At 40.2% G+C, this 26,881-nt stretch overlaps 1 protein-coding gene across 2 annotated transcripts in view; it reads left to right on the top strand.

Annotated features, from left to right (window-relative positions):
- lrp6 (low density lipoprotein receptor-related protein 6) overlaps positions 1 to 26,881 on the top strand; it is a 146,700-nt gene that overhangs the window by 68,491 nt on the left and 51,328 nt on the right. For both annotated transcript variants that reach the window (XM_067999614.1, XM_067999613.1), the window contains exons 4-7: positions 10,728 to 10,924; positions 19,629 to 19,760; positions 23,074 to 23,470; positions 24,021 to 24,192. In XM_067999614.1, the coding sequence (XP_067855715.1) occupies positions 10,728 to 10,924; positions 19,629 to 19,760; positions 23,074 to 23,470; positions 24,021 to 24,192 (898 nt within the window). The remainder of the gene's footprint in view (positions 1 to 10,727; positions 10,925 to 19,628; positions 19,761 to 23,073; positions 23,471 to 24,020; positions 24,193 to 26,881) is intronic.

Below are 26,881 nucleotides of genomic sequence, written 5' to 3'. Positions count from 1 at the left end.
TTACAGTATCTGCATATGAGCCAGAGAGATTTACATAAGAAATGTTTTCAGACACTTCCAAACTGCAGGGGCTATTTCTTATTTTGGGGAGGGAGGTGAGGGAAGGAAGAGAAATTAAAATTGTACAGTTGCTAGGATTATCTTCGCCATCGGAAATAGTGGTTGGCTATTACATTGAACGTGACCTGAAAAGCATGCCCTGCATCAGGTGAATGCGCAATACAGAGAATATGTTCTAAAACTTAATCATCAGGAATTTATTTTTACAGTCCTTTCATGTTTAAAGTAGATTCAAAGAAAATATTTCTTATTACTAGTGGCTGCATTTAGCAGTTTCTACTGCAGCAATAATGACTCCATAAAGTTGCACTTTTTTGGTATTATCATAATGTGAAGATTATCTTGGTCACCCACTAATAGCAGTTTGCAAAATGTCGGTTATGTTTTTACGTAGTGCTACCTTTTACCTTATTTGAGTGAGTAACTGCAGTATCCTCACAATTTTTGATAAGTGATAGATAAAGGATTGCTTTTCCAAATATCAAAAGTCACTTCTGTTGCCTAAAACTCTAGTGAAACTTTTCTGTAAAAACATCTCTATCTGGGTTCAACAAAAAGCACAACATAATATAGTCACAAATATAAAGCAAAGAAAGAACTTGTATTTATATAGTGTCTTTCATGATCTCAGGACATCCCACAGTGCTTCACAACCAGTGAAGTACGTTTGAAGTGTAGTCACTGTTGTAATGTAGGGAAACATACTGACTCTTTAATTGTGGCAAAATTTAACAGTATATTAAAAGAACTGTTCATTCATGAGCCTGCATGAGCAAGATCTGGATTTATTGTGCTTTAAAAGGATCTTCTATTTACTGTAATGACAGCAACTACTGATTAATCTGTAAGACTTTGAAGTCTGTTCATGAATATGAAGAAGTAACTATAAAAATAAACTATTCCTAGTGATTAAGTATTTAAACATATGCTGTGTATTGAATGCCTTTTTGTAGGGTATACTTTTCCTTTTAACCAGCAGCCCACATCCTCAGTCACAAACCTTTAAAAAGTGTTTTTAATGGGCGGGGAGTAGCGGGAGTGGTGGGGGGGGGGGAGGGGAGGGAGAGAACAGTGACGTGCCAGATTGGTAATAGTAATGGAATGGTGGGGTCTGAGTTGGTTCCCTCAAATCTTCACTTTGTGAGCTTTTTGATCTCAGCAGACCAAGACCAAAGGTAATGTAGAGAGGCACTTAAAGCTCTGTTTAAGGTTGACATTGGCATACACCTGCAAACAGGAGGCCTGCTCACAAATTTAACGTACAATGCAGGGAATCAAAAGGAGAAAAACATTAGATTAATGGGGATACATATCACTTTCAAGTAAATATAGAAGTGTATTGGTTCTAAAATAGATGTTCAATGTGATTTTGCAACATCAAGCTTGAGTTAGTTTACTCATCCTGTCACTAAATATTTATATTAGAGGCTTAAAATAATTTTGTGGTATTGGACTGTTTGGTAGATTTGTCAGTGGTCTAGTGGTCATAGATACTACCCAGCATAACAGCAACTTGGATTTATATAGCACCTTTAACGTAGTAAAACGTCCCAAGGCGCTTCACTGGAGTGTTACCAAACAAATTTTGACACTGAGCCACATAAGGGGATATTAGGACAGATGACCAAAAGCTTGGTCAAAGAGGTAGGTTTTAAGGAACGTCTGAAAGTAGGAGAGTGAGGCGGAGAGGATTATGGAGGGAACTCCAGAGCTTAGAGTCTAGGCAGCTGAAGGCATGGCTGCCAATGGTGGAACGATGGAAATCGGGGATGAGCAAGAGGCCAGAATTGGAAGAGCGCAGAGATCTTGGAGGGTTGTAGGGCTGGAAAAGGTTACATAGATAGGGAGGAGCGAGGCCATGGAGGGATTTGAAAATAAGGATGAGAATTTTAAAATCGAGGCATTCCTGGACTGGGAGCCAATGTAGGTCAGTGAGCACAGGGATGATGGGTGAATGGGACTTGGTGTGAGTTAGGATACGGATGAGCTTAAGTTTATGAAGGGTGGAAGATGGGAGGCCGACCAAGAGAGCTTTGGAATAGTCAAGTCTAGAGGTAACAAAGGCGTGGATGAGGGTTTCAGCAGCAGATGAGCTGAGACGTGCGGGAACGGATGCTGTTATGGAGGTGGAAGTCAGCAGTCTTGGTGATGGAGCAAATGTGTGGTCGGAAGCTCCTCTCGAGTTCAAATAGGTCGCCAGCATTGCAAATGGTCTGGTTCAGCCTCAGACGGTGGCCAGGGAGAGGATGGAGTTTGTGGCTAGGGAATGGAGTTTGTGACGGGGACCGAAGACAATGGCTTCGGTCTTCCCAGTAGTTTAGTTGGAGGAAATTTTTGCTCATGCACTACTAGATGTCTGACCAGCAATGTGACAAATCAGAGACAGTGGAGAGATGGTGGTAAGGTAGAGCTGGGTGTTGTCAACGTACATGTGGAAACTGATGTCGTGTTTTCGGATGATGTCACCCAGGGGCAATCGGTGCTGAGTTGGCTGACCTGAGTCAGAGCAATAATTGATGTATTACAGTTGGCCAGAGTACCCCGGGTGAGAGAGAGGAAAAATCAATTAGAGTTCTGGTTTTTTTTTGCTAGCGTGTGCGTGCGCACATCTGATGAGAACAGAATCATGGTGGGCTGTGATGCTCTCCATCATTGAAGGACCTGCCAGCAGTCATGTTCTTTTCTCACAGATGAACAATGACCACTTGGATAAGGTACTGAAGGGCTGGCAGCATCTATGGAATTGCTCTGCATCACTTTCTGGTTTGGGGGGGTGCGGGGATCCCCTTGGTGTAAAAATGAAAGTATAATACCATGGCCTGGAATTTTCTGAAACGATGTACACTGAAATTTATATCAATCTTCCTGGCAGTGAGTTACACCGAAATTTCCTGAGAATCAGGTTAGATGCGCCGGAACATAAGAACCAGTGGAAATCAGCTTGAATAATCAGAGCCAAAGGAAAGCACCAAACTTACGCCATATTCCTTCTTCAAGTCCCTCTTTATGCATCAAAATGAAAGTGTGAAGCCATCAAACCATTATTTATTCACATTAGGCACAGCAAAGCAACATGGAAGTTTTTCAGTTTTTAATGCAAATCATCCTGATGCCATAAAGGTGCATTTAAAGATACCAAAAATACATTTTAGATCTCAGCGAGGTGAAATGAAAACAGTCGCCATAACCACTAGAAATGTGAACCGTTGCAGCTAAAATTTTAGGCATAAAGTTATAGCCCGTTCCGAACTGGCGTAAATTTGCATCAGCTGCACTTCGTGCGGGTGGGCAGAGCTATGTTACTGGGTGATGGAGGGTGTTGGTGGAGGTTTTACAGAATTGGCATAAAAGATCAAGGAAATTTGGGCATAGTATAAAACCGGGTGTAAATCACTTGCATCCTAATTTCCTCAATCTTTTGCGCTGACAATTGGCATTGCGGTGTTGCTTCAGCGCAAGTTTTCAGGAAATTTTGCACCATATGCACACTATGAAATTGAGCCTCTGCTGGTCACACTATTGAAAAAGGCAGCTGATTCACACAACATTTTACTATGTTAAAGGCACTATATAAATGCAAGTTGTTGTTTGTGTGGAGTTAGCAGATCTCTGCATTGCAGGGCTGGGGAGGGGGAGGGGGAAATCAGTCAGGGTTTCCTGTCCATATGACTCCTGGAAAATGCACATGTGTAGACACTGGCGACAACAGGATTGGAAGTAGCTGTGAAACCATCAATAGACAAATAGCTTGCTGACAGTGTCTAGGTTCACATACGTGTGATGGCCATTTGGGTGAGGTAATGGAGGACTGCAGGCACTTGTAGAATTGTACCTCACTTAAGATTCAGCATCTTCAGGAGAGAAGGGGGAAAAAGGCGATGAAATATTGGGGAAGGAAAGTCTTAACATGAAATTTAAAATCTTTTCTTTAAACTAACTTGCTCAAGAAGCACTGTTGTACTGTTTAACATGATTACAGCTGATTTTTTTTTTAAAGTCGAAAGAGAAAAACATTACAAGCAATTGCCTATGCTCTACCCAAACTGTAATGACATCAATTTACATTCATGAAAGCATTTATTAATGCAAGTGACTGTCATTTTTATTATCAGAAGAGTTTTAACAGAGGCTTGATTTTCTCTGCAATACTTGATCTGCAGATTTGAGGTAAAAATAATAAGCATTGCAAAATGTTAGAAATAAATGGGGAGATTCTCTTAATTAAAATACAAAAGTGAATTGACTTTTACAACTTGACTCTGATACTGTAGAACAGATTTCATTAAGCAAAGCGCCTAGCACAACTGCTTTTTTTTTCTTAAATGGAACAAGGCATTTGAAAATACTCCTTGCCAAACTTATTCTTTAAATATGAATTTACAAAGATGAACCTTATCCGATACTTTAGGAATAACAACGCAGGTTTTGCTGTTTGCAAGTGGTAAGAAGTCATCCATAATGGGTTGTTATTTTCACCAGAGTTTAGAATAATGTTACATTTATTTTGTGGAGGGAGGTGATAATGTTCCATGTATGTTTTCTTTTAAGATATATCATATATATTTTCTTTTAAAATAACATTTTTTGCAAGCAGAGGTGAAAAAGATGACTATTCTAGAAGGCGTAACTACTGGCAAATTGTATGATCCCTGTGCATGCAACAGAATTTTGTCTATTCCTAGTGCTCTGAATTTGCTTCCTTTATATTGTGGGGCAGGAACTCGAGCACTGGCGGTAATGGGGAAATAATTGTCCACATGTAGATGTTAAACAATTACATTTTCAACTTGTGCTTTGGCTGTGGATGTTAGGAGTAGGTTCTTAGATAGGCCAATAAAGTAAAAATTACATTGTGCTGGCCCATTGGGGCAAGTTGAGCTCTCAGCAAAAATAAAAGTGACTCGGGGGCATACAGTATAGTCTCCACCACGTATAGTGGACAAATCATGTTAACACCAAATTTAAGAAGTGGACGGTAAAACTACTGCACAATGTATACAAGAAGCAACAGTGTGGATTTTCTCCGGGTCTCCATCTCTGGGTCATTGTGATTCTCCCTATTGCTCCCCTGCGGACTCAATTTGTCACTACAACATAACGTAGTAATTCAGTAAGTGTTGCGTGTCTTTGTTATAGAGCTAATCAATTCAAAAGCATTAAAAAGGGCTGGTGGCAACTTGTGAACATTAAGATGACAAAGCTTCTAACTCCCATATGCCCAAAATAGCCAGCGCTTAATGTGTTATAAGCGGCGCCTTTGTAACTAACTTCATGGTAATGACAAATGACTAGCGCCATTTGCCTGATTATAGGTGGGTGCCCTTTATACGCGTAGACGGTATAAGTGGTGGGGACTCTACCTTCAGCGGTGGGTCTTCATGTTGCCGGAGGGACTAATGCTGCCTTGTTTCCATTACCTTGCTGCCATAGGAGTTGGGTCTTGGCGGTGGCAGCAGTGCCGTAATATGAATGTTGTACAAACCTTAAATCTTGTGTGTATTATGTTTGCATAGATGGGTTTAAATGTCATTTCAATTGAATTAGAGATGATTTGTATTCTCTTTCTCCCCCCCACTGTTGCTTAAAATAATATGCTGAAATCTCTTTTCCATCTCTGCCCCCCCCCCCCCCCACCCAACATACCCACACTGGCTTAATTAAACATAATGTTTGTTTCACCAAATTGTTTGTAAAATGACCCTTCTGCATCTCTATTTTATAGCTTTTCCATTGTGTCATATGGCAGAATTTTTGAGCTTTATTTTTAGAGTAAGCCAACATAATTAAGAGAAACCACTACATACCCTGGTGCCCAGTTTCTAGAGAATATTTTACTGAAATGCATTCATCCTCTGACCTGGTAGGGCCATGCCAGTCAAATTCACTCGTGTCTCCTGTGACCAGTGCATGCAGGAGATGATGTGGTTTAGTTGAGGCGGCTTATCAATTATATTTCGGTTTGTTCCCTGAAGCGATAACCCTTATTAATAAGTTAGGATGTGGGTTGATACAAGCAGATTTGCTACATTTTCCCCGAGGAAACATCTGTGTTAATAAGCTGAGCTGTGAGTTATCATGGGAATATGTCTGACTGAATTTTTTCACTTTGTTCAGAATTATTTTGCCAAACGTCACTGCAGTGTATTCGTCAAAACTATGTGCAGTCAGAATGGCTGTGTGCAGTGCTGCTTTGCACTGAATATAAATATGAATGAGTCTATATGAGTGGTACTATTTCACAAAATGGCCAGGGCTTCTTCCCCTTTCCCATTTTATTTCAAGAAACTAAATATTACAAACATTTAACAATTAAAGGTCCAGGTGTAAATGACTTTATAAATGTCAATGTTTTTCCTGTATAATCCTTCCTGTAGCACTGCTATTTACTTTAATTCCCTCCATTGGAATATTTCTCAATGGCAACTCCCTCCGCCCTCTTAGTTCAGGTGAATTCACAATTATTTCAGCATTTTAAGCAACAATGCTTCTAAATTGGCTTGATAATTGGCTGGATTCTCCTTTGTGCTGGTATTTCAGTGGTGGTATTCCACTCACCGTCCAGGCACTGCCATAAGCCTGACCCATTTTGCTAGATTGGTGTTGTTGGGCTTTTGGTAGGGCACAAAATCCTGGCAGTGGGTCTGCTGCTGCTGCATCAGAAGAGGTGGTTGGCCTTTTAAAGGAAGCTAGCGAGCCCCGAAGAGGCAAGTATTTTTTTTTCCAGGCCGAGACCGAGGCCTAATAAAGCAAGGCGTCGGAGCTGATATGGAGGGAGAGGATGCCTCTACTAGTCTCCCTCCATTTAAAAGAATTTTGGGGCCTTACCGCTGCTAGCCTGGGCATATTGCCACCATTCCCCAAGCAGTTGCAGGGAGCGGCAGTAAGGGGGGCAAATGGGAGCAAAATCGCGGGAGGATAACAAATCAGCCCAATCAATTAGTTGGTTTTGAATATCATAAATTTTAGAAAAAAACTTCACCATCACTAATTTGTTTAGAGGTAATGCATAAAAAAAACCTCGACTACTTTCAGTATCTAGTCTTTTATAATGTGCGTGTAAAACAGCACCATCTTATGATATGACTGCAATCACTTTTTTTTATTATGCAACCCGTATAGTTCCTTGTTGATGTGGTCTTCCCTCCCTCTCTCCTGACTTTTTTATTTGTTCATGGGATGTGGGCGTCGCTGGCGAGGCCAGCATTTATTGCCCATCCCTATTTGCCCTTGAGAAGGTGGTGGTGAGCCGCCGCCTTGAACCGCTGCAGTCCGTGTGGTGAAGGTTCTCTCAGAATTACAAGTATCAACCCCAGCTGCTTTGGTAATATGGTTACTGTGTCACTGGACCACTCTGGTTATACAAAAAAAAGTCATTCTACTGCTAATTTTATGAAAATGACAAACTCTTCCTCAGTTCCAAAAGTGTGCTGGAGAGACAGCCTACATCAGGCCAAATGTTTGTTCTTGAGAATTGACCAAACCAAATAAGGGGCATTTTTGTAACCTCAGATTTCATTCTTTTTGACAGTGGTCAAGCTGGAAACGGTATCTGCTGTTCATTTACATATCCAAAAATAAATTGATTGATTTGTGACCTCAGTTAAATTAGTTTTAACTAAATGTACAAATGGCTTCATCTCATCAGACACCAATTTGTTTATTCAAAAATATATGTAGCACAGGCCATATAAGAATATGGCATAAAAGAATTCTTGGACCCCAGCAGTACTCGGTGGTACATGCTTTGTATTGTGAAAATATCCTTTGTCTTTGAATTCACCCGTAGTTTAGTAATGCTTAATCCAAGCTGGAAAAACCTATTCTTTTGTATTTGCAAGTGAAGTCAATTTTTTTCTCTCCCGTGCACCAGATGTAATTGTCACTATTTAAATTTGCCTTAATCCCTTTGACTGGTAACTCGTCTATGCTCATAACTCACTGTATTGGGAATGGCGAACATGAAACCTTGTTCTACTACTCAATGACACAATGTGCTCATACACCACTGTGCTGTGGCACCATGCCACCCTTTTGTTTTTGGGGTTTACCCAAAGGGAAGGGTTATTTTGGTGAAATTGTGGCATATGACATTGGTGAGGAACCAGCTGTGATTTTAATGTGGAGTACTTCAGGATTAGGTGGGGTTTTATGTGCTCCATATTGATCTATATCTTCAGTGTGCATTTTGGAGGAGAAAGCAAAAGAATATTTTTTGTACTTTTCTGAAAAAGACAATTTGTTGCTAAGTCTGTTTTAATATTTTGTACTTGACCATTACATTGGATATTTAAGGATTACTTTAAATGAGAACATGGCACAATTGTATAAAACAGCATGATTTCATTAACTGTGGTGAATGGGTGGACAATTATAAGTTAAGTGCAGTACTGGAAAAGTAGGGGGTGCTAATCCTGTTTTCCTGTGTAATTGGATGGGCTGTACCTCATTTATAACAGTGCTTTAAAAAGGCAGCTGGAATTTATGGCGAGACTATTTTGCGTGCTGCTATTACAGTCAATTAGGAAAGGGATAACATGGTCTATTATGTAACGACAGTGGCTTACACAGTACAAAGTATTATCGGAAAGTTCTTCGAAAAAGGTGAAGTGATGATACTCGTTTCATTCTTTTTGTTTTGTAAATGTAAAATGTTATGGTTTGCACTCAGCGATGTCTACCACAATTGAGTAAAGCAGGCTTAAGTCTGGGCTTTGCTACGTATAAAAAAACTTAACAATGTGCTTGTTCATAGACATGGGTCTGATGCTGGCTAACCTTCTGACTTGCTGACCAGATGTGCAGTGAGCTTTGTTAGTTCACAGCTATGAATATTTTTTGTAATTTGCTCCTTTTCTCTCCCTTTTTACCTATGTTTCCCCCTTTTCCCCTCATGAAGGCAGTATCTTGTAAACAATATTTGCATCCCTATAACACTGTATTACATTGAAATATCTCAAAGTACATTACGTAATGAATTGCTTTTGGCGTGCAGTTACCATTATGTAGGCATACATCTGCTTGGGTGTGGCTCCAGTATCTCATCTCTAGTTGCTGCTTTAGAGCGATTAACATTGGGGGAATGTTAGATTTGTATGAACTCACAATGAGACAGACTGAAATTGTCAGCTTGACTCTGTTATGTACCGTGCACTCTCACCACTGATTCAAAGTTCAAGCTCCACTGTAGGATTGGAGAACATAATTGAGCTGACACTACGGTGCAACACTGAAGGAGTGCTACATTGTTGGGGTGCTGTCCTTCAGATGAGACATTAGTTCAGGTGGATGTAAAAGATTCCATGGCACTATTCAAAGAAGAGCAGGGATTTCTCCCAATGTCCTGGCATACATTCTTCCCTAAACCAACACCACCAAAAATAAATTAATCGATCATTCATCTCATTGCTATATGTGTGATCTCATCCTAAGTGAAATGGCTGCCGTGATTGCCTACATAATCTCTTCACTTAAAGTAATTAATTTTATGTGAAGTGCTTCTGATGTTGAGAATGCCATGATAAGGCACTATATGAATACAAATCTTTTTCTGTTAAATATTTTAAGACTGAGATGCATCAAAATAGGTTCATTTGTAAACCTAAGTGAGTGCGACTCGTACCAATGAAATTTAATAGGCCTGCTATTCCATCATGGGGCATGTCACAGCAAAGTTTGATTTACCCCCCCGCCCCAAAGAGTGGGGAGACTAGGAAATTATGGCGCTGTCAATTGAGAGAAGAGATTGAACCTACATGGTGCTTTTGCCCAATGAACCATCGACAGAAGAGGCCCTTTTTTCTTGAAAAGGTTTCTTCATGCCACACACCATTCCATGTTTGAGAGGATATGCAGGGGACCTGTTCAGACCTCCACTGATGCCACTCTAACTGGTTACTGGAGAGTGTGTAAGTGTGCCCCATGATGTCTGACTTGTGCTTTGACATTTCCCCATATAATGTGACTGAGCTTGGAACTTACTGTGTAGCCATGTTATAATGTGCTTTGCTATATCACTGCCGTGCTGCAAAAAAAATTCCCTCGACCTTTTTTTTTGATTCCTGCTATGTAACCCATTGCTCTACGTTTCCCAATACTGCTTTTAAAGCAATTGCTAGGAGCCTCATGAGTTGATTTAAGATTCCTGCCTGTTGGAAATCACTTCGCTTCAGTTGACATTTCCCTCCCTTTCTCTCTTCCTGAAGACACAGGCGCAATTACAGTGTGGGGAATTGTATGAATGAACAACAATACTACCCCATCATCCCTGCTGAATTTAGTGTAGAATCTGCATTTCCAGCTGAAAGAAAAATGATTTCACTGGTTTTCAGTTGATGTTGCAGTCACCTTCAGATCATGATATCTGAGCTGAAAGCTTGAGAGCTGCTTTCCTTTCAGCTAACGAACACATACAGCTGTGTATGAAGAGGACATGCGACTGTGAAAAAGCATTTAATTTTGTGGGCATAGAATCTGTTTTTATGTATTTTTGTCGTTATTCTTTGAAGTTGCCAGACATTTAATTGCAGTGCAAAACTTCTAAAAGCTGGTTATGCAAATGATGCTTTAGACCAGCGATGGTTGGAAGATTCTTTCTACTTTCTTAATTTATTTTAGTTTAAAACCTGAGGCGTTATATTTTTCTTCTAACCTGAATTTTGTTTTGTCAGGCAAGTGGTGGTTGAAGGCTCACTTCCACATCCGTTCGCTTTAACGTTGTTTGGAGACACCTTATATTGGACAGACTGGAACACTCATTCTATTCATGCATGCAATAAATACACTGGAGAGTATCGCCGGGAGGTGCACAGCAATATTTTCTCTCCCATGGATATTCATGTCTTTAACCAGCAGAGACAACCCAATGGTAAGTGTATGTGTGTAGTTCTATCTCAATTGATGTATCTGAATTTATGAAAAATGGTACCTCACACGTTGTTTAATGCTGAGCGCTTCTCTTCTGCAGCTTGAAATTGATGAGCATTTTCCAATCCACAATGTTAGCATGCCAAACAATTAAACCCTATAATTGATCCAAGCTTGTGTTTACTCAACAATTAATCTTCATGGCCTTAAAGGCGATACAACTCCATCTTAGGATAATATATTCTGCATTACATGGTACAACACTGCTATATATTTGCATTTATATAGCACCTTCAACCTAGTAAAACGACCCAAGGAACATCTGCAGTACATGGTGCGCCTGTAAATAATTGTGATGGAGCTTTGTGATGGGGCTTTTCAATGTTGATGGTGTTACAGCTGCCTGTAATGCTTGTGTCACAAGAACCATTATATTATAGTGAGAGTAGAGCAATCTGGCCACCATGTTCCCACAAATTGCTTAGAATGCTTTCTGAAATTTTATTTCATCCATCTTTTCAATTTCAGCTCCTGAGACACAAAACATTAAAAAAATTAAATACTTTTCACAATAACATTATTAAAGTTTATACTTGAAGGCCTTGGGCTCTCCCAAAAACCTTGACACTGAACTGAATATGGATCATGCTGTCTGAGTATGTGCGCAATACCTAATTTCCCAGGATACATCAGCACTGTTCAGTTAGTTCTATGGAGTATTTTTTCTTTAACTTCTAGCAGTTTCTATTCAAAAGGTTTTCAAAATTATTTGAAGAAAAGCTAGATGTCAAATTTCAAAATCTTCAAACAAAATTTATATTACTTTTTTTATTAAAAAGCAGTGCATGACAAAAGGAGAAACTGCTGATTGCATACATATTATGACGTTCGTTTTGGGCTCTATAAATTTTGGGAAGTGCATTAAGCTTGGTAATAGTGTTTTCCTCATTGGAATTAAGTTCATTTTTTAAAAAAACATTGAATTTTGATACAAACAGCCCCTAATTATCTCACCTATTATGTTGATAATTTGGAAATCTAACCAATCTAATTACCAACAACCGTGAGACAGAAAGAGAGTCTTTCTCGTTCAATTTGTTTCTTCAAATATAAAGAGTGGAATTTTGAAAGCTCTAAATACTACCTGTACTTTACTGATGGTTGGTAATTCGAATATTGACTTTTTTTATAGTTGAGACAGACAGAGACACAATGTTTAGAGATTGCTTGGAATGTCACCATCCAATACTGCTGCACATGAGACCCCTCCCGTGTAAAACCAATGCCCTGCCTCTCCCCTCACAGCTGACGGTCATTAGGAATCCACCAGTGACCTAAACATCGTATTCAACCCATGATTGTGCCAAATCTCAGGTTTACCTTCCACAGTTCTGCCAAACCCTGGTTTACCCCCTCAGTGATGCTAGATCAAAGGACTCCCCACGCTCCCAAAAGCGCCACTACAGTACTATTAAAACCCCAGGACCCCATCCCAGTTCTGCCAAAGCACAGGACCATCCCTAATGTTACCAAAGCCCAAGACAGCCGCCTTTGTGACCAAAACATAGTATTACCCCCCCCCCCCCCCAACCAAATGTAGCTAAATCCCGTTCCACCTCCCCAGTACTGCTAAATACTAGATGTTTACCTCCACAGTGCATTTTGCTGTATATTCTCAGTTTTGAAATGGTATGGCATAAAAATTAAATACATAGGTAAATATTTAAAAATAAAGGCCACTGATTTACAGTTTTCACAGAATAATAGACATAATTGAAGTTCAATCCCTAAAGCACCAGAATACATTTAAAAAAGAATGGAATTTGACTCATTCAGTCACTGTAAATCAGTGGTGCTAATAAAGTACCTTAAATGACATAAACATAGTTATTGTTATAAAACAGTGATTCCTTTGGCTCACCATAAACAATGCTACAGGGGATCTACTAGCAGTGATAACCATTCACTTCCTATATCTTTGCTGTCGCACTTTTAGATCTACTCACAATCTGTAACTATGGCAACTCAGGTAAAACAAGCTAGACTAAACCAATCAAATTTTTAGAAAAATCTTTTGTCTGCCACTTTTCTTTCTCACAAACTCACATATCCACATCTCAAAATAAACTTTGTCACAAAATAAACTAACAAAAATTACATATTTCTCTGTGGCGGCCTCTTGTCTCTGCTTCTGCTTCTTGCCCATTAACTGCTGCCTCTGACCCTGCCACACCTGTGCTCCATTCCAAGGTCTTGCCTGTACTCAAAACCCAGGCATATATTTCAGGCCTAGGCTTGTGTCCTGGATTGCTTCCAACCCGCACCCCTGTTAACCACCAACGCAGCACCATTCCCATGACAGCCTATCTCTAGCCACATTTCAACCAGGTATAGGTTGCCTCCCATCTTGCTGTGTACCCTAGGTTTTTTTTAAAATAAAAAAGGTGAGGGATAGAGAGAAACAAGATATAGAACAGGGGAGGGGGGGGGGGGGGGAGGAGAAACTTTGAGTGAGACAGCAACAATGAGAAAGAGAGTCAAAGTGCTAGATACCACAATGAGAAAAGTGTTCTCAAAGACTGAGACTGGGAAAGAACCTGAAGCAAAAGGAAAAAATTAGGAGGTAGTGACTGGAAGTTTGTGAAAGAGATGAGCTTTGAGGTTTTTAAAGGTGGGAGAGAGAGGTGAAAAGGTTTAGGGAGAGTGTTCCAAAAAGTTGGACAAAGGCAGTTGACAGTTCTGTCAATAATGGGAAGAATGGGGCAGGGGAATGTACAGAGGGGTGGAATCAGATGAACTGAGCTCGAGGAACAGGAGGGAATATAGGGAGCGATTGCGGAGATGGAGATATATAAAACATTTAAATAAATGTGTGTTCATGCAGGTGATCAACTCAAGCTTAATTGTTCATATGTGCCGTTTCAGTTCAACCAAAGTGTACTTGTCTGAGTTGAACTACACGACTTCTATGGCTAAGAGGGCAGGGTAGGTAGCCTAGTTGAAACTGCAACACGCCACTAAAATTATTAATGATTCTTAAAGTACTCAAGGGAAAATCCATATGTGTAGCCACACATTTTTAGAAAGAGTAGAAGCGCCTTCCATATCTGAACTTAATATGAAAATATTTCTCTTTCTTTGGTGTTTTGTGTAAGAAAACAATGTTGAGGTCTTATCAATGTATTATAATTGAGAGGTTTAAACTTAAGAACCCATTTGGTAGATGGTAGTAAGACTAATGTTGGTTTATAACTACCATTCCTCAAATGGAAATACTTTTATAGGAAATAAAAACATTTATAGCAGCTGAGATCCTTTGATAGAACTGCCGAATCTTGATTTGACAAAGGCATAGTAATTATAAGCCTTAGATTCACTGTTATTCAAATAGCTTTGTTCACCTGATATCACAAAATTTTGGAGGTTCCTGAACAGCAGGAGATTAAATTATCATTATCCTTTTATTCTGATCCACAGACTGCTTGGGCTAAGAAATCGCCCTTTCAAAACTGGAAATAATAACTTAAAACAATCAACCGTTTCCTGTTTTTTAACGTTCATGTATGTGGCTGCATTCAAAACTGATGAATTAAATAAATTCTTAAATAGAACACTAGAGAAAATTATAGCTCTTCACATAGTATGCATTTTGCTATATGAAAGAATATACTTAAGTGTTTCCACATGGTTATGTAAAAACTATGCACAGTTGGGCCTCAAACCTGGTTGTTTTTTAAATTTTATTTTACAAACCTTGACATGGTAGTTGTAATTCCGATCATTATTCTCCAAATAAAGTGACTTATCGGGTTGCTATTCCAGCTGTGCTGTTGGGTTACTTTATCATTGCAGTTGTGTGTCGAGTGTAGTGCTTTACATTGTTCCAGTACATTATCATTTTTGTGGTGGCTGATCTCAAGTGCATAAAGTTTTCACAGGTGTTTTGAATTTTATAAAGCTCAGTTAGCCAAGATCTGATCCAACTTGATTTTTTTTAAAGCAGAAAATGGCACCAAATAATATAAATTGTGCCAACTAATCACTTGAAAGTTGCAATAAAAAAAGCAAACTGCTCTTCTGCAGAATTGCACACATGAACGTGTTTATAACTTTTTGGTGATGCAGTGTGTTGGAGTGTCAACTTATACTGCTGCAGAGGACGGACACAGGTTTGACCTCCTTGTCGGGGAGGTGTTGAGTGGTAGCCAGGCTGTTCCCCACAGTGAGAAAGGGAAAATTATATTGAAGCCTCTTTCCTGGACTGTGTTTGCGTGCTTCATGGCAACCAGTTCAAAGTGACACTGATGGTGTTCAGGAAGCAGACACAAATGATGCATGGCCTAGGGAGATGAGAACTAAGAGAAAAAAGGGAAAAATCTTTTGCGTATCCTCGAGCCATAAGCAAGCTGGTATACCTGAGCTTTGTGGCATGAAGTAGTAAAGCACAGATTTCTGCCCACTGTTCACCACATTGAGAGTTGACAGAAGGGTGAAAATCAGAAAACAGGTGCATCCTTTCACCCTATCCCTCCAGACGGTTGGGATGTTCTTAGAATCATGGAGATCATAGAATCACAGAAAGGTTACAGCATGGAAGGGTGCCATTCGGCCCATCGAGTCTGTGCCGGCTCTATGCAAGAGCAATCCAGCTAGTCCCACTCCCCTGCCCATTCCCCATAGCCCTGCAATTTTTTTCCTTTCAAGTACTTATCCAGTTCCCTTTTCAAGGCCATGATTGAATCTGCCTCCACTACCCCCTCGGTCAGTGCATTCCAGGTCCTAACCACTCACTGTGTAAAAAAAGCTTTTCCTTATGTCACCTTTGGTTCTTTTGCCAATCACCTTAAATCTCTGTCCTTTTGGTTCTTGACCATTCTGCCAATGGGAACAGTTTCTCTCTATCTACTCTGCCTAAACCCTTCATGATTTTGAGTACCTCTATCAAATCTTCTCGCAACCATCTCTGTTCCAAGGAGAACAACCCCAGCTTCTCCAGTCTATCCTCATAACTAAAGTCCCTCGTCCCTGGAATCATTCTAGTAAATCTCTTCTGCACCCTTTCTAAGGCCTTTACATCTTTCCTAAAGTGCAGTGCCCAGAACTGGACACCATACTCCAGTTGTGGCCGAACCAGTGTTTTATAAATATTCATCATGACTTCCTTGCTTTTGTACTCTATATGCCTCTATTTATAAAGCCCAGGATTCCGTATGCTTTTTTTAACCGCTTTCTCAACCTGCCCTGCCGCCTTCAACGATTTGTGCACATATACACCCAGATCTCTCTGTTCCTGTACCCCTTTTAGAATTATGCCCTCTAGTTTATATTTCCTCTCCTTGTTCTTCCTACCAAAATGTATCACTTCGCATTTTTCTGCGTGAAATTTCATCTGCCATGTGCCCGCCCATGCCACCAGCCTATCGATATCCTCTTGAAGTCTATCACTATTCTCCTCACTGTTTATTACCCTTCCAAGTTTTGTGTCATCAGCACATTTTGAAATTGTGCCCCTGTACATCCAAGTCCAAGTCATTATTATATATCAAGAAAAGCAGTGGTCCCAGCACTGACCCCTGGGGAACACCACTGTACACCTCCCTCCAGTCCGAAAAACCACCGTTCACCACTACTCTGTTTCCTGTCCCGTAGCCAATTCTGTCTCCATGTTGCTACTGTCCCCTTTATTCCATGGGCTGCAATCTTGATGATAAGCCTACCATATGGCATTTTATCAAACGCCTTTGAAAGTCACTATGCACCACATCGACTGCATTGTCCTCATCTACCCTCTCTTACCTCATCAAAAAACTCATCAGGTTAGTCAAACACGATTTGCCTTTAACAAATCCATGCTGGCTTTCCCTAATTAATCCATCCTCGTCCAAGTGACTGTTAATTCTGTCCTGGATTATCGTTTCTAAAAGCTTCCCCACCACTGAGGTTAAACTGACTGGCCTATAGTTGCTGGGTTTATCCTTACACCCTCTTTTGAACAAGGGTGTAACATTTGCAATTCTCCAGTCCTCTGGCAGCACCCCCGTATTTACGGATGTTTGGAAGATTATGGCCAGTACCTCCGCAATTTCCACCCTTACTTCCCTCAGCAACCTAGGATGCATCCCATCCGGACCTGGTGACCTATCTACTTTAAGTACAGCTAGCCTTTCTTTATCAATTTTTAGCCTATCCGGTATCTCAACTATATCTTCCTTTGTTGAGACTCTGGTAGCATCTTCTTCCTTGGTAAAGACAGATGCAAAGTACTCATTTAGTACCTCAGCCATCCCCTCTACCCCCATGAGTAGAGCTCCTTTATGGTCCCTAATCGGCCCCACCCCTCCTCTTATTACCCGAACCAAACCATCTCCTCTTTAAAGGCCGCCCATTGTTCAATTACAATTTTGCCTGCCAATCTTTGATTCCAATTTACTCGGGCCACTGGTTAAGAAAGTTATCCTGAACACATTAAAAAAATTCCTCCCCCTCTTTGCCCCTTATTATTGTTATCCCAGTCTATATTCGGATAGTTGAAGTCCCCAGTTATCACTACTCTATAGCTTTTGCACCTCTCTGTAATTTCCCTGCAAATTTGCTCCTCTATATCCTTCCCACTAGTTGGTGGCCTATAGAATACACCCAATAGTGTAATGGCACCTCTTTTATTTCCTAACTCTAACTAAATGGATCCTATCCTTGACCCCTCCAGGACATCCTCTCTCTCCAGTACTGCAATATTCTCCTTAATCAATACTGCCACCCCCCTCCTTTCTTTCCTGAACACCTTGTATCCAGGAATATTTAGTACCCAATCCTGCCCTTTTTTGAGCCAGGTTGCTATTATCGCCACGACATCATATTCCCATGTGGCTATTTGCGCCTGCAGCTCACCAACCTTGTTTACCACGCTTCGTGTGTTTATACATATGCACTGCAAACCACTGTTAGACTTTCTTGTACTGTCTCTCTTAATACGTATTAGATGGGATCAGACTAATTTCTTGCTCTAGTGCTATCTTTCTCCCCCATCCTTTGTGTGCCTTGTTTCTCCTTTCCATTGCTATATCTTGGTGCCCATCCCCCTGCCAAATTAGATAAATCCCCCCCCCGCCCCCCACAGCACTAGCGCACCTCCCCGCAAGGACATTGGTCCCAGCTCCATTGAGGTGCAACCAGTCCGGCCTGTACAGGTCCCACCTTACCCAGAACTGGTCCCAATGCCACAGGAATCTAAAGCTCTCCCTCCTGCACCATCTCTCCAGCCACGCATTCATCTGCTCTAACGTCCTATTTCTGTACTCACTTGCGTGTGGCATCGGGAGTAATGCGGAGATTACTACCTTTGAGGTCCTGCTTCTTAATCTCTTTCCTAAATCCTTAAAATCTGCCTGCAGGTCCTCAACCCTCTTTCATCCCTTGTTGGTACCAATATCGACCACAACCTCTGGCTGTTCACTCTTTCTCTTCCCCCCCCCCACCACCGAGAATGTTCTGCAGCCACTCAGTGACATCCTTGACCCTGGCACCAGGGAGGCAACGTACCATCTTGGAATCACGCCTGCGACTGCAGAAACACCTGTCTGCTCCTCTAACTATAGAATCCCCTATCACTATTGCTCTCCTGACCTATCTCCTCCTCCCCTCCCCCCCGCGCCCCCCCCACCACCCAAACCCCCGTACAGCTGAGCCATCCATGGTGCTGTGAACTTGGCTCTGGCTGCACTCCCCAGAGGAACCCTCTTCCTCAGAACTGAATACTGGTTAGAGAGTGACATGCACTCAGGGGACTCCTGCACTACTTGCCTGGTTCTCCTTGTCTGTCTGGCGGACACCCAGTCCCTCTCTGCCTGCACTCTCTCAAGCTGTAGGGTGACCACCTCCTGAAACACGCCATCCACGTAGCTCTCAGCCTCGCGGATGCACTGCAGTGTCGCCAGCTGCTGCTCAAGCTCCGAAATCCGGAGCTCGAGCTCCTCCAGCTGACGACGCTTCCTGCACCTGTGGTTGTCTAGGCCACAGGAAGCGTCCTGGAATTCCCACATAGCATAGGCCGACAACACAGCATCAGAAGCCTGGGAATAGGCTGCCTCCCCAACACAATTCACCATTGCATGGAGGAGCCTAAAGGAGGGGAGAAAAAATTGAGAACGGGGGTGGGGGAAGCTGGGGAAGAGGATCTATGAAGGGTGGTATAATGTGGTTATTTAAAATTGGTATCTGGTTTAGTGTCACAAATTTCAATATATGTTTGAACCATTTTTTTTCTTCAGAGATTGATTTTGATATTTCAAGTGCCAGCTTTTCTTTTGTTCCCCCTCTCTAGTTCTCATTTGGATGAAAATAATTTTATTAATTACAGTAGCTAAGGCTGCTTATCAAATTTTTTGCATCTAGAATGTACTACATGCAATGTGCACTTACCTCTTTCTCTGCACACAACACATGAGTGGTGAGCCTATTTTCTGGTTTAAAATGATAAATTTTCCATATGGATGTTGTATTTTTCAAACTATATATCACAAACAATTTCTCAACGTACACCCAGGTTTTTTTGTGCAAGGTAGTGCATCTTGTATATGAAAAGTTACAATATATAACCTCTTGAGGTACAATTGATTAATTGTACTTGGGCATTAAAACCTGTTTTGGCCAAAAGGTGAAATTAAGTGCATTGTTTTAATATTTACAAACTTTGCTTATTCAAACAGCTACAAACCCCTGTGGAAGCAGTAATGGTGGTTGTTCCCATTTGTGCCTGATGTCTCCAATCAAACCATTTTATCAGTGTGCCTGCCCAACTGGTGTTCAGCTGCTAGAAGATGGGACAATGTGCAAAGATGGTATGTTATCAAAAATTTACTTCAGAAAAATAAAGCAGTACCACTGAAATGCACAAATTTCTACTCACTTTTGAGCATTTTCTGATCTTTTACATAGTTGAAACCTTTCTTAAATATTTAAATCTGAAAACTCAAACCCTTTTAGGACATGAATATAGCAAGTTCAATGTCTGAGTTACACTTACTTACCTTGTCATACTCGGGTGCTTTCTATGAGATCCACATGGGGTATAGTGAATGCTTTGAGAGTGTGGATTTACAGTTAGTCTCATTCCTGGAAATGGGATTTGTATCTCAGAGGCACTGTTTATCCCATCCTGTGCTTCTGTTTCTGGGAATTCAAAACACTAATGTTGGTCATATTTTAAAAAGCCTTGTACGCTATCACTAAACCTTTGTGTTGTAGTGATTAGGAAAAGGTGGAAAATATTTCGATGGGTTTCTACTGATGTATGTAATAATTGTCGTTACTGGATCAAGGTTCGGTTAATAAACTTAAAGTTCCTACCTTTGCTACTGCAATATTACATTATCAGATATTCTAGATGTGAAGCATAGTCTTAAAAGAAACATAATATTTTGTGGTGGGTGGGAGGTTGAAGAGCAAGAGGCAGAAGTACTTTTGATCTGAAGTATTCCCCAAAGCAACACAGTTTTATCTCAAAAGTTTGGAAGATATCCTACCTAAAAGGAGATGTTCCAAATTTTACAGTGAAGAAACAGCTTCCTAGGTGTTGGCTCTCCAGACTGAAAAAGATCTTGATTCGTTGACCTGTCCAGTATTTCTGCCTTTGGTCAGGTCTTCTGTAATGTTGAGTATGGGATCAGCATCCTTCTTGCTTCTAGATGCCATTGTCAGAGCTTAAACCCAACTTTAAAGTTCAGCAAATCCTTACTGGTATTAAACTTTCTGATTGCATTGGAGTAAAGAGATTAACATCCAGGATTGAGATGCTGATGCCTGCTCAACATTATGCTAGTCAGCAGAAGATTAGTTCTGTATCACCCAAAGAGGTCTTATCTCGTAGACATGCGGAGTCTCTAACAGGCTAAGAATTACACAATATCTCCTCTCAGATGGACGTTCTGAACAATGTTTTAAAACAAGTATGTCCAGGAAAAATTAGATTAAAAATACCTCACTCCCCACCCTTCCCAAAAAGGAGTAGTCTCCTTTATCTAGTTATTCTAATGCTGAGTCAGTGTGGCCCACATATGTTGTATTTTGCTGATTTGCGATAGTGCAAAATGGTGACCTTTGTTTTGAGATATCTCTTGGCGTTGATTGATGATCTTTGCAGTAGAAGGTGAGGTGAGCTGACCCTAGGCAAATAGCATCAGCTATGGAAACTTGTAGTTTTGAATAGTCAGGATTTACAACCAGGCCATTCTTGCATGTATTCTGACCAGTGTGAGGAGAAGGTATCTTTTGTTCTGTGGCCCTGTGACTTATACAAGAACAATTCTTCATTCATCTGTACCCTCACTGTTTCTTTTTCCCTCAATTCTTAAATTAAATGAGAGTGTGCATGTTTGGTCATGCGTGGTGCACGCCTTGGCTGCCTGGTTGAGATGTCACTAATAGAGACTGACATGAGCCATTGATATGGCTAGACCATGCTATTTACATTCCAACTGTGAAAGACTGCATACAGACTGTGAAACCTGATAAATAGAAACTTACAGCAGTGGAAAAAGTTTTGTAGATATGCAAAAATGGTGTGTGTTTTTTCCCTCCACACTGAAATTTGTGTAATAAAAACTCTGCCAGAAAGAATGTTTCTTGCACAGAGACTGATTCTTATGTTGCTAGGGCATAAGCATGTGAGGACAGCCCTGACTTTTCAAATGACCATTTTGGCAATAAAAGGGAAGCTGTCACAGGTAACTAACCTGTAAAAATATATTCTATCCTATAAAGTGTTTCTTATAGGTAAAAACAAGGGTATATCCTAAAATGATGGGTTGGGAGAAATCAGTATTCCTTGTTGACATTGAGGTTAGGGCAGCATAGAAAGAGCCTCACACCCTGCATCTAACCAGCTTGACCTGGGAATGCTCAACACTGACTACAAAATGTGGAATATATGTACCAGTTGACTAGCACTGATATTCCTTATTTTTGATAACCATAGAAATTCAGGGACAAAAAAAGATAGTAATTGTTTTCAGTTTAATTGATTCACTGCAGTGTACGTTGTTAACATTACATTGTCACTTGCAGTCCTTTTGTAGGCCAGTAGGACTCCTTCACTAAATGCTGCCACTGAATTATCCCTCAATAAAGCCCATATCCAATCTGCACAGCATGCAATAATGACACCACCATTTGGCGTTTTCCCAGGAACAAGGATTATAGTGGTAATAATGCCAAATTGTGTCTGTAATGGAGAATCCATTAATCAGCGTGAAAATTAAAGATTCAAATTGCAGAGATAGCATTATCAGGAGTATACTCTTCATCAAACCCAAGACATTTGCAATGGGAGTATTTAACAGCAAAACTTCCAATGTTTTTCTATAGAGTAAAAATTACTTCACAAAATGTTCTTCTGTTGCCCATGAAATGAGTAATTACATGCATCTGTCCCTGTTTTACTCCCAAGTTTTGCATACTCAGAACTTTCATCTCATAATTCACTTTTTTTAAACGGACCTATTTTTTTTAAAAAACAGCCCAAGTATCCAGCCAGGCTTAAAAACAGTACTGAAATACAGTAACTCAGTTCACCATTGAACTAGGGAAATAATACTTTCTCTTGGTCCTTCTAATGCCATTAGGCCACAGTAATTAGGTGGCTGTAAGTTATTTTGTGTCACATTGACGGTCCATAGAGTCATGACTTGTATGCATTTAACAGGCTTTTAGCCCATCACTTGCCAGCAACAAAGCTGCTTTTGTCATCAATCACAGCAGTATAACTGCTGCAAGGCTGAGAGTAAAATATCTGAAGCTGAATGGTGGTACCCCATTGGTCACGCACAGCTGTACAAACCAAATTGCTTCACCAGCAGTAGTTTAGCTCTTTATACCTAAAAGATTTTATTAGCAAGTGAAATCAACTGCTTGAAAAGAGATAATTATATTATAGCACATTTTTAAGTTTACTACTGTCCGATTGTGTCTTTCTTGTCTTTCTATTTGATAAGTGTGGTTTTTCCCTTGCCCTGACTAAATACCATGAAATTTCTATTCAGGTTGGCCTTGTATTGAACAATTATTTAGTAAGACAGCCAATGGGCTGCAAACAAAATGATGCCAGTTGTAAGCTTATTGTGTATATTTTTAAAAGAAAATTTATTTATTTTGAAGGTGCCTCTGAGTTATTGCTGTTGGCTCGGCGAACCGACTTAAGGCGGATATCTTTGGACACTCCTGATTTTACAGATGTCGTCTTGCAGCTGGATGATATCCGCCATGCAATCGCAATAGACTATGATCCAGTCGAAGGATATATATACTGGACTGATGATGAAGTACGTGCTATCAGGCGGTCTTACCTGGATGGCTCAGGAAGTCAGTTTGTTGTGACGTCCCAAATCAACCATCCTGATGGCATTGCAGTAGATTGGGTAGCAAGGAATCTTTACTGGACAGATACTGGCACTGATCGTATTGAAGTAACTAGGCTGAATGGTACTATGCGTAAAATTCTCATTTCTGAGGATCTAGATGAACCAAGAGCAATTGTGCTTGATCCAATGTCTGGGTAAGAATTTATTTGAGATTTCTTGCATATTTTAGAGAAAATCATTTTGCTGAAGCTCATTTTATTTTGGTGTTGATTCTGTGCATTAAATTTATTAGTGTTCTTGAGTTTAAAAGCTTTTCTCGATGGATGGGGAAAACATTCTAACACTGAAGAAACAATTTTATTTTATGTTGCTAGAAACCTAATCAAATTTTGGGTAGTTCTGTGCAGTGGATTTGTGCTTTGGAAAATAGCATGGAAGACTCCCAAAGCTTATTTCATGTAAGACCTTCACAGGCTGGAGAGAGGGGGATTTCATTCTTTCACTGCATGTGCTGGCTTCAACCCCAGGTCCCTCTTGTCACTACTGCATAGGTGTGTTTGAAGTGGTATGCAGACACTGCAAAATATATTTTGTAGTGAGTATCTTGCAATCATATTTTGTTCCCCTCTCCACTTTTAAAATCCAAGGGTGATGAGCTATTCTAGTGAATAGTTTGTTTATTTTTGTTTAAATACAAATGGCTGGTGCCAAATCTGTGCCTTTTGTTTTTTTTTCTCCAACCAGGTACATGTACTGGACAGATTGGGGTGAGATTCCAAAGATAGAACGTGCTACTTTAGATGGATCAGACAGGGTCATCCTTGTTAATACTTCATTGGGTTGGCCAAATGGTTTAGCCCTGGACTACGAGGAAAGAAAAATGTACTGGGGAGATGCTAAAACCGATAAGATAGAGGTTCGTATGTTAATTAAGATTAAAATATTCTGAAAACTGTGTCATAATTCTTATATATAAATTCTCATGTCGATGTATATTTTTGATGAAACGCTCTGGTTGAAGTGGTTTAAAAATTCTTGGCCAGGTATTTTTTGTTTCGTTTTTTTCATGTAGATCGTCCAGTCCAGTTTTCACTGTTATACAGTCAGGTTAAGTGAATTCAAGGTATAAACCTGTTCCATTCAGTTTTCTTGTAAATAGTCCAGCCACTGTTCCAATGGATGAGTGAGTATGGAGATAATGTTGTTTTGTGTTTGAAATGGTGAATCTCTTACTCTTTTTTTAGCTCTGTTCCACCTCTCATTCTGTCTGTCCCTCATTTCAGACATTACACAAAATAATAATGAGCAAAAAACTTAATTTTGGACAAAAAAAGTTATATTTATTTTTAAAAAGACAGTAACGACTGAAACATTCCTACTCAGTAACCAATTCCTCCAAATAAATTCAAAAGCTATTTTCAATATTTAATTAAACTGTCTCTTCTGCAGTATTAGTGAGCATCTCTATCTTAGTAATAGCTACAGAAGAGTTGTATTTGTGGTCATATTCTCACTTTGACAAGTAATGAGACATTAAAGTTGCAATAATACAAATAGTTTGACTATCTAATTTCAAAAATGACATTTATAGATGCCACAGATGAGTTTGTCGGAAAACTAATAAAAGTAGCCTTAAAGGAGCAGAGGGATCTGGGGGCACAGATACACAAATCACTAAAAGTAGCGCTGCTGGTTAATAAGGTAATAAGGCCATTTAAAAAAAAAAGCAAACCAAGCACTGGGATTCATTTCCAGAAGGATAGAATTGAAAACCATAGAAGTTATGTAAACTTGTATAGAACCTTGGTTAGACCACACTCTGAGTACTGTGAACAGTTCTGGTCTCCATATTATAAAAAGGATATAGAGACACTGGAAAATGATTGCAAAAAAGATTTACTAGGATGATACCAGAACTGAGAGGTTGTACCTATCAAGAAAAATTGAGCAAGCTGGGGGTCTTTTCTCTAGAAAAGAGAACACTGAGATGTGACCTGATAGAGGTCTTTAAGATTATGAAAGGGTTTGATAGGGTAAACATAGAGAAGATATTTCCTCTTGCAAGGGAGACCAGAACTAGGGGCGTAAATATAAGATAGTCACTAATAAATCCAATAGGGAATTCCGGAGAAACTTCTTTACTCGGAGAGTGGTTAAAATCTGGAATCCGCTACCACAAGGAGTAGTTGAAGTGACTAGCAGATGCGTTTAAGGGGAAGCTAGATAAACACGTGAGGGAGAAAGGACTAGAAAGATATGTTGATTGGGCTAGATGAAGTAGGGAGGGAGGAGGCGCGTGTGGAGCATAAATATTGGCATGGAACTGTTAGGCCGAATGGCCTGCTTCTGTAAGGTGCTGATTTAAAAACTTCCAATTTGGATCGATCCGGCTTGCTTACTTTGCTTACGTTCTCTTATCCTTTTGCTCTATTCTTATTTTGCTTTTTTGACCACAATCTTGCTTCTTGAAAGCTCCATGCAGCATACTCCACCCTCTAACGTGCAAAGATGTGAAGCACCTGTAAAGGAAACATTCAAGATTTTGATACCTCACTCCTTCTCTTACTCTTCCTTTTCCCCAAAAGCTTTGTTACAACTCTAATATATTCCTATACCAAAAGGTTTTGGCAGCCTGCCTGTAGATAATTTGATTGCCTTATACCCTCTTGCTGTATTATTGTCTTGAATCAGTCACCATATTGTTCTGATGTTGCCAGCATCAATGGAAGACATTAATGGCTGACCTGAAATTATTTTCCTCACAATTTTTTTTCAAAAAGTATATGTTTTTCAAAACAAAATGCACTTCCCATTCGACAAAACTTCATATTATGCCCAAAAGCAACTAGTTGGCTTTTATAAGTACCAAATCTGCACTATCACCAAAATGTGCAAGAAATACCTGAAGCTGCTTGTCCTGTTTCCCTTCCTTCCTATGCTTCTGCTGACAACATGGCTGAGACTGAGAAATGGCAGGGAGCAAACCTGCTTCTTACCATTCTGCAGACAGCGTGTGGAGGGCTAAAGTACTGTGCTGTTGATGGCAGGTTTTCTTAGTATTTTCAAATTTATTTAAATGCACCTCTTGAAGTGCTAACTAATATATAGTAGATTTAAGCTCCCTGTACAGAGTGTACTAAGACTTTGTTTTGGCAGATGGAGAGAATTTTGTATCCAAAATCATTAGACACTTGAGAGTAGAGCCATCATAAAACGGCCCTCAGGTGTAATCCAGTCACTTTTCAGATTGATTGTTAAAAACTCTGCACTTTTCTGTGAATGCAGATTCCCCTAGCATTGACCTTTTGATTGCTTAGTAACCAATTCTGTGGATGGTGTGCAGATGCAGTCTGTTTACATCTGCAGTGGCACATTCATTAAGAAGCATGGCGCTGGAGGAGGCTGCCGTAGTACTGGGGCCCCGAGGAGATAATAAGCAGCAGCAGGGGTTAATGGAGATCAGCGGGAGGTGCAGCAGGATGCTTTTGTTCCCAGTTTATCTGGCAGTGTACAGTGGGAAAAGCAGCCTGCAACTTGGCAGTCTGGCTTGTCATTATTCACAGTTGGTTGCTGCTGATAAACTAGGATACGTTGCTGACATCTTT

This window comes from Heptranchias perlo, chromosome 18 (assembly GCF_035084215.1).
Source record: "Heptranchias perlo isolate sHepPer1 chromosome 18, sHepPer1.hap1, whole genome shotgun sequence".
In the NCBI taxonomy this organism is placed as follows: domain Eukaryota; kingdom Metazoa; phylum Chordata; class Chondrichthyes; order Hexanchiformes; family Hexanchidae; genus Heptranchias; species Heptranchias perlo.
This window is presented reverse-complemented; position numbering and strand designations above follow the sequence as displayed.